Below are 9000 nucleotides of genomic sequence, written 5' to 3'. Positions count from 1 at the left end.
GATAAAGCACAAGTCTATTATATAACCATGTGATACAGATACAGAAAATGAACTACTGTATTCAAAAACAGAAAAGTAAAGATACTAAAACAGTCCATAGCTGTTAGAGCTGATGCTTTCAGAATACAGACCAACATTGTTACACTAAAAATGTTCAAAAATAAGGCCTCTGAAATAAATATTTCCATTCTTTAAAAAAAGATATAATAAAAATGTACATCACATGGTCAATGTAGGTATAAAAATCACTAAGTTAAACCATTCTGGATGATGTATCTGAAGTAAAATGGCCTAGGTTTTGCTTCTGCCGACGTCCTCTATTGTTTTTGGGGCATTTTCTGTTAAAAAAAAAATAGAGAAAGAAAAAGGAGGACTGGTTTTACATATGCCACATAAAATTAAGCCTAGAAATAACACATTGACTTAAATTTCTGTACAGAACAAGAGCAAGGAGTCTCTGAGCTGTGCTTATGGAAGGAATGCTCCTCCTCTTTGGTACTGGACTGTCACCTGGGGACATCCATGGGACCCCAGATTACTCAGAAGGGAGTTCTGCTTGAACTTAAGACTGAAACCAGCAAGGTGCTATGTCCTTCAGCCTTGACCCAGCAAAACACACTGTGGTGAATAATTACCCTGGCTTTACTTCATACATATTTCATACTTAAAATCCAGTGGATGGCAAGACTTGATCAAGCAGCCTTTTGAAGTGCTGGACCTCCAGGTGCTCTGCTGCTCATGGCAGCCCCTGAGACAGAGCCTGCCCAGGACTCTCTGTAAGGTGACTCAGGTGATCCCTTTCTTGGGGACAGACACAGAGCTGAGGAAGGATTCACAAAAGCCAGCAATTCTGGGTGGGATGGGACTTACCTAACCCACAAGGCAACAGGCAATGCTCGATGGAGCATTTCCTACTGCGGTGAAGCAAGAGAGACTGTCCTTGAGAGATTGTGAGCTGGGGAACGGTTGTAGGGAGGCTGAAAGAGGAGGGCTGCTGAACCACAGCCTTCTCACCAGTGCTTTGGCCAGTGGGGTGGTGAGTAAAAAAGGGATGACATCAACTGCATGAGCCAAGTAACTTTTCTATATGTGCAGGAGCTGTCAAAGTATGTATATATCCATGTGTATCATGGATGCCCAAGCATAGGACTTAAATGCTTCATGCACCTATAAGGTAACTAAAGTCAACCTTAATTTATCCCAGAGGCCTCAGATCTCATTGGGTTCAACTCCTTAATGAGCAAACTGAATCCCTTTTCATCAAAAGGAATCCGTGGCTCTCAGCTCAGTTTTCATACAGGGTGAGACTCTGAGACAACCCAGAAACTTGAACTCTGTGTTTGTGTGTCTTTAAATTGTATAAAATAGGTTCCCATGGAGAGTGCCTAATAACAGGACTAGGTGCACATTTAATTTCCAGAAAGCATATATAGTGTGAGGGATACTCCTTCCTCCATGTAACAGCATTTACAGTGGTACTGCAAAGAACAGCATCTTGTCAACCTCTCTGGTTTCACTGGGCAGGAGTAGGGATTATAGCTTCTATGAGATACCAGCGATGCTTGAGTAAGTGCAGTGAAGGTCTAACGCAGTAGCTGACCTTTTGGATGTGTTTCAAAGCTGATCTCTTCCGCTGGGTATTTGGTCTGTGGATTCAGAGCAGTTACTGGTGGTTTGTGAGTTTAAACAAATGTGTGCTTTGTGACCAAAAAAAGCAAAGGCAATAGGATGTTACGTAATCCTACAGCTTCAGTTGTTAGGTATTTTTTATGTGGGTATTTTGGGATAAAGCACATAAAATTATGGGTGTTAAATATTTCAATACAGAATAAGTATATCCATACAATGTGTAATTTTTCACTGTTTTTCTCTTTACCTACCTTGTTATGCACATGACAATTGCAACTATAATGGCAATCTGTACAGCTCCAATTATTGCTGCAATAAGGACATGCGTAAGCTTTTGTCTACTTGGGACAACATAAAGAATACTAAAGTCTGTCTTTTCACAGTGCTGTCCAGTATATCCTGATTCACACCTGAAAAAGAAAAGAGATATTTTCTGGAATCTGTAATTTGAAAACAGCCCCGTCATTCTGCAGATGAAATAAGGAGTTCAAGGTGACTCCAGCTGAGAAAGAGTTGGTGAGAAGGTGGAGGTGTGGAGATATGCTCTGCTTTCATGGATTCGGTTACTAATGTCCCTCTGAAAACACACCAGCATGGTGAGTGTCCTCATGTGGTAAAAGAAACTTGTGCGATCTTGAATTGGGGCAGTATTTAGAAAGAATAAAGCACCTAGGTGAAATAAGTAGAGGAGGTTAAATGAAACCCAAAGAAGCATGCTCATGAAACACAACATGAGCATGCTCATTCAGCTGCAATGTCAGTACGAGAGAGACATGACAAAGAGGAAGAGAAATCTTGAAAAATGTGGGGAAAGGAAGATCTCTTTTCCAGTTGCAGTCTACAGGAGTAGAATCCTGCAAAACCTATCAGACAAGACCAGCATCAAACCTCCTCCTGCCTTGTCACTGAAGCAAAATTTACTGGAGGCTGGGTTAAAAAACACAGGGGCCCACAATGTTCAAGTGACAGTTCATGGAAGAATCCATAAAAATTGGCTAGGGATGGGGGAGAAATGGCTGGAGATAGAAGAGAAGCAGCTGTTCTAAATGGTAGCTTGCCTGAACAAAGCAGCAGTTAGCTCAATGAGTAACCCAGCAGAGGCTGCTCCTGACCAGCAACATAAGTTCAGGGAATGCCAGATGTGCCAGCAGTGAAGGTGGCAGAGGAAACATGCTCTGGTGCAATTCATGTTGGAAGGCAAGAGAGGCTGAAGCACAACACTGAAAGGCAAGAGCCACCCAAGACACCGAGCTGAAGTCTGTACAGCTGTCCTTTAAACTCACTGATGCAAATGCATCAGTTGCATTACATACAATTAGCCTCCAGCTCTATGGTAGAAAGCTGGAGAAGAAATGTTCACATACAGGCAGAGAAACAGCCCTTTTGTAAACTGGATCAGATAGACCCAAATGCAACACAAAATCAGTCTCCATCCATTGAAAAGTTTTGTGCTAGGGTAGGAAATAATTCTGTTTGGAGGAACAAAATAAGTACTCCACAGCCATTCCTACAACTGCTAATGCAACTCCTAATCCTTCTTTGCATGCAGGGATAAGAACTGGGGTTTACATGTTCATAATCTTGTGACTCTACTTTCTCCAGCCATCAGCTGCTGTGTAAGGAATTTTGGTTCAGGCATAAAACAAGTTCCTGTAACAGCAGAGTTATTAAAGAAAAGCCCTGTGTACTGCATGTAAGCTCAGTAATGATTAGGAAGGGAATCAAGAGAAATGTGTATTAGCATACATGAAGGAAGAGGATGGGGAATATATTGGTAATAATGCAAAAAGAAACAATTTAAGGAAGAGAACTCATTTCTAGTGGAGAGGACTGAATTTTCATTGTTACTTTGCTTTTGCTTTCATTAAAGAAGGTAACAGTCAAAGTGTGATTAATGTGAGAATTGCTTTAAAACAGAGAAGGCAAAACAAAGCAGAGCGGGCACGAGTAATTCAAAGATGTTTTCTCAGAAACACTGAAGCCACAGGAAATTTTTTCTGAGGAATATCAAATGGAGATTCAGGAGTATTGAATTCCTGTAAAGAAGAAGTGCTCGTGTTAAGAACTGTATTGGTGGTGGGATGAAGTTTAAGCTTCACTTAAACCAGTGGGCACTAGTTTAAGCTACCTTAAACTAGTAGAACAGATTAAAAAGCATCCTGCTGCATTAACATATAGCAAGATAATATAGCATCAATACAATAGCAAGATAAATAGAGGTCAGCGTGGATTTATCAAAATATGCTGATCCGTCAACTAATTGAGTCAGCGTAAAGAAGTTCTTTACAAAGGATTGACCTGTGCCTCCTTGATGGAGCCTGTCGTAAGGAAGGGGAAGAACTGCACTGCACAAGGAGAGCAGCAGATAGACCAGATCATAGCTGTGCAAAGGCTGCTAAACCAAATATTATGCAGCAGCCTACTACAAAACCTTCCTCCCACCTGCCTGCTGGGAGTCCTGGCTGGCTGCTGTACAATGAGCAAGGAGATTCATTGCCCCCAGTGAAAGCCAAAAGTCAGAATTTGCCCTGCACAGGTATTTGCTGCAGTTTTTAGGTTATCTGAAACCTCACATAGAAACCTCACATAGATCACTACCAGGAAATGAGGGCCAAATTAAACAATGTACATGATAGATGTGTATGAGAACACAAAGCATTTGAAAATAACAATCTGCCCCCAGCATTCATCATGATATGTTCCTTGCCAGAGAAGGAGAACATTTTTCCTTTGGTAGAAGTACCTGATTACTACAGCAGATTGCTGTCTGATATAAATCATCTGTTTCCTTATTAACACTGCTCTCGTAGGAAACATGGATAAAATACAATACCATCAGTATTTAGCCAATAAAAATCCAAAGGAGATCTGATACTTAGGGTTAAGAGCTGACAATCAGAAATTCTTGACTGGAACCATGCGAGGGTTCTTGCGCAAGGTCCAGTGCTGAGGCACTGTTCAGGCTGTTCAAATAAATAACTGAAGGTAGCAACAGTAATTGTAGAATAGAATATAAAGGGACAGCATACTAACTAAATTCATTGAAACATTGCCTATCAGTAATAATTAGAGTAACAATAAATATTTGCATGATAGAACAGTAATTGAATCATTAATGAATAAAGTTCTATGTGATTAGTGCCTTCCAGAAAAACAGAAGTTCAAGAACTAAAAAAAAAAAAAAAAAAAAAATCAGCCAGAAATGTTTTCCTTGAAATACCTCTAAAATACCTCTACTTTGGATATTTTGAGGACAAACCCATCAGAAATTGTGTCAAACACAGCTCTAGATTAAAAGAATGCTGCATAATGCCCATCAAGATGACGTGGGGGATGCACCCAGTTTCCCAAAAGAATCAAAGCCATTTTGAGCTCTCTTGGTTCTGGCCAAAGAAAAGAGAAAAACAAGTAAGTCCTGCTGGAAAGGTGAAAATAAACAAGAAAGGGTCTTGGATGGCAAAAGGAATGATATATGCTTCCACATGCTGAAGTTGACAACCATATTGGCTCTGCCTTTTGGGCTTCCTGCTCTCTGATCAGCCTGGAAACCCTTAAATCTTGGCAGTGCAACACCTCCTTAATATCCTTGATCAATAAAGATCAAGGGACAAAATCTGATAGTATCTAATGGATTTACAGCTGAATTTTCCAAAGCAAATGAAAGCAAAGAGTTATAGCATCTTCGACCACATTAATCTGAAAGTACAAGCTTGCAAGACAGAAGTTCAGGAGTGAAAGCTCCTAATAAGTAGGGCACTACATATCATGACGAAAAAGTGGCCATTTTCTGTAAAAAACTTTTAAAATTAATTTTTTTTTTTTATTTTTTTTTTGAGGCAAACAAAGTGGCAGAATTCAGTTGGTGAAATGTAAAGAAAAATATTATCTGGGGGAAACAAACTGGAACATTCAGGTAAACTGGGAAACACTGGGTGGCTTTATACTGAGAGTACTGAGCTGCTAGATTACACTGTAGACAAATAGCGTGGGCTAAAGAACATGTTGCAATATTATACTCTCTAGATGAAGCCTATTACTGTGAAAAGGACAATAAATGTTAAAAATAAGATATTGATACTCTAGAGAGAGTTTATGACAGGAGCAATAAAATGCACAGATAGTATAAAAACAGACTGAGAAGTCTACAGGGAAAGCAGTCATACAGAGAAACCATGCAAGGCAAAGGCATTCTTTTTGTGGGTTTTTCTCTCTCTAGGTAGGATTTAGCAGCTGAAAAGAAGAGGGCAACACTAAAGCCACACCTTTCAGGGATATTAAGCTTTTGAACTACCTGACTGACCGAGTGTCTCCTCTGAGCACTATCATCCATATGACGGGAGCAGCTGGGGGCTGCCCACAGCATAGGGATACAGCTTTTGTGCCACTGCTTAGATAAGTGCAAACTGGTACATGCTGTAATTATGTCTAGAGAGCATTTTGATTTAGCTTTACAGCAATTTCAACCACACTTTGGAGGCATGCAGAACTTACCGGCAGGAAGCCTTCTGAGTGGAATAAATGAATTCACATTTTCCATGTATACAGTAGCCATTGAAGCTTTCTGAACAAGGTATGTGGTTTCCAATGTAAATGTCTTCTCTTTGATCACTGGCATCTTGAAAAGAAATATACATAAATGATTATAAATGGCTGTATGATATTCATTAAAAAATCTCAACCAAGAAAAGCATATCCTTGAAAACTTGTAGCAAATAGAGGAACACAGAATAATAAAGCAAAAGCTTAAGGGTGAAGTTTCAGAGGCACCTAGAGATTTGCTAGAATGTATTGCACTGAAAAATGATCCTCAGAGACATCTAAATATGCTTCTTATGCCAGGTTTCTTGAAAGGAGAAAAGTATTCATAACAGAATCAAGCCAATGCAGGAAGATCAGCAGAAGCACTGGGACAAAGAGCTAATACAGAGAGCTCTCTCCCATGCCTAAACAGAGGAAAGAAATCCTGAAGGGTTAGAAAGAATCTGAACCACATTTTATTATTACTAGGCAGAAAACAACTCGATAAAACCCAGATCTGACTGGTACCACTGGTCGCTATAGCTGAAATCAAACACACTACAACACCGGTCTTCCTCAGAGAAATGATTTTATGGAGAGGGACCTCAGCACAGCTCAGCACAGGAAGGCAGTCCCTTCTGTGCCAACATCTTTCATGCTTCTGTCTTGTTACTAAAACTATCTAAAGCTGCATATATTTTCAACCATTCTTTCCCCAAAATTTTTCTATAAAAAAAGTCCAAAACACTTGGTAATTCATAAAGAATTTCTCTAAAGAGCAGGGATATAAAGATGTGAGTGTAGTTGCAGAATATGATCATTTCCATAGCAATAGACTATAACATCACAAGTACAAGATTATAATGAACTGCAGGTGTCAAGCAAAAAGGGACTTTGAAGAAGAAATCTTATACAATTGCAGATACTTGAAATAACACCAGCAAGAAAGAACTGCTGGTTTAGGTCTTCCCTGAATGTCTTCTGGAATGCTTTCTAATTTGCGCTAAAAGAAAATCTATTAGAGGTTTTAGATATAAGGAAGCCTGTTGGTTCAGGCTGTGCTTCAAAGATACGGAAGACTTGATAAAAAGGAAGAACATTGCCTAACATTGACAAGATGTCCACCACTGCCGTGATGCAATAGACGATGTTGTGGCATGTCTAAGAGGAGAAAAGTGGGGATGTCTCATCCCAAAACTGTTGCCTCCCTCCTCCAAACAGTAATTACTGTCACATTTGGTCCCGATCCAAGGCTAATAACAAGCTACGTACAATTATAGATCATAGAAAGGTTTGGGTTGGAAAGCCCTTAAGATCATCCAGTTCCAACCCTCCTACCATGGGCAGGGGTGCCTCACACTAGACCATATTACCCAAGGCTCTGTCCAACTTGGCCTTTGTTCATATAGCTGTGCCATGCACACGGCACTAATACAGAATGTAAGGCCCAGTGAAAGATGCAACCCCTAAAAGGTGGGATGGCCACGGCCACCCAAGTCAGAGGCAAAACTTGTTAAATGCAGGAGGTGATTCCTAGTGTAAAACAGACATTTACCCACCTATTGATGGGAATCCATTTTTAATCTGAGAGGCCTGCAAGACTGCTTCATAGCTTCAAAGTGGAAGGTCTAACTGGCATAGGAGCCTTGAAAGAGTGACCGGATATATTAGTTCAGATGCTTCACCAGAAGAAGGAAGAGGCATGCACAAAACCTGAAACCCTGATTCTCATGTTGGTACAACAAAACCAGCAAGCCAGCTGAGTCTAGGAAAAGAGACCTTGCTGATGTAACTTTAGTAAGCCACTTGCACTGCAGGAGAGGGAGACTGTCACGGCTGTGGTTCTGGAGACTAGGAGGTGTTAAGCATTCAAAGAACAGGGTTTAACAAGAGTAACCCAAAGGAATTTAAAGCAAAAGCAAACAGAAGTGTGGACTATTCTCTTGTACTGGAAGAAAAAGTCATTCAAAGCCAGCTTTCACTATCTCGAGAGACATGACTACTGCATTGAAAAATTTCAAAACACTATTTCTGCACAAGTCATATTCCCTCTGTGCACATCATTTGCCAAGCTTGAGACTGCACAAGCTGTACGCATTAATAATAATAATTATATACAAAGTTTTTTCCACTAACTAGATTTCAAGAGCAATTTATATGCAATGAATAAAAGGCTGTAACTTCTTCTGAATAGGAACCAAAAGTGGTGTTTCATTACATCATATAATAAGATGTATATTCCATTTGGTGCCTTTTATGCCTTCATAATGTAAGTGAAAATTGACATTAAATCATTCCAACTGGTACATCATATGAAGTGAAAATAAGAGAATTTGTGAAAAAAGAAAAATATACAGAGCTTTCTGGCAATGAATGGCTTTTCAAGAAGAACACAAGGAATGTTGAATGCCATGGTGGGATGGCTTTACTCTGAGACACCATGAGAGGGCAAAACAAGCATAATGACAGTAAAAATAAAGACCAGAGCTAACAGAAAGGATACTCATCCCTCACAACAAAACATGTATTAAGACTGGCACTGAGGAGAAACAACAAGCTATCATCATCAACAATTCCCTCCTGTGCAGAGTGGAAGCATCCAATTTGTAGATTGGACCCTCTTTTCAGGGAGTTCTGCTGCCTCCCTGGGGCCCGAATTAGGGATGTCATCACAAGATTAAAGAGCGTAGTACAACCTTCAGACTACTATACATTCCTGCTCTTTCACGTGGGTACTAATGATGTAGCAGCAAAAAGTCTGAGGTCAATCAAAAGACATTTCAGAGCCCTGGGAAGAATGCTGAAATATTTGGGAGCAGAGGTAGCGTTTTCCTTAATCCTCCCAATAATGAG

General features: G+C 40.1%; 1 protein-coding gene across 1 annotated transcript in view; it reads right to left on the bottom strand.

The window, feature by feature from the left end:
* Positions 1 to 253: 253 nt before the first annotated feature.
* TMEFF1 (transmembrane protein with EGF like and two follistatin like domains 1) overlaps positions 254 to 9000 on the bottom strand; it is a gene marked incomplete at both ends in the record, with an annotated part of 118622 nt that continues 109875 nt past the window's right edge. The window contains 3 exons of the mRNA XM_080610778.1: positions 254 to 338; positions 1881 to 2039; positions 6121 to 6244. Of these exons, the coding sequence (XP_080466904.1) occupies positions 254 to 338; positions 1881 to 2039; positions 6121 to 6244 (368 nt within the window). The remainder of the gene's footprint in view (positions 339 to 1880; positions 2040 to 6120; positions 6245 to 9000) is intronic.

This window comes from Psittacula echo (assembly GCF_963264785.1).
Source record: "Psittacula echo genome assembly, chromosome: 2".
Lineage (NCBI taxonomy): Eukaryota > Metazoa > Chordata > Aves > Psittaciformes > Psittacidae > Psittacula > Psittacula echo.
This window is presented reverse-complemented; position numbering and strand designations above follow the sequence as displayed.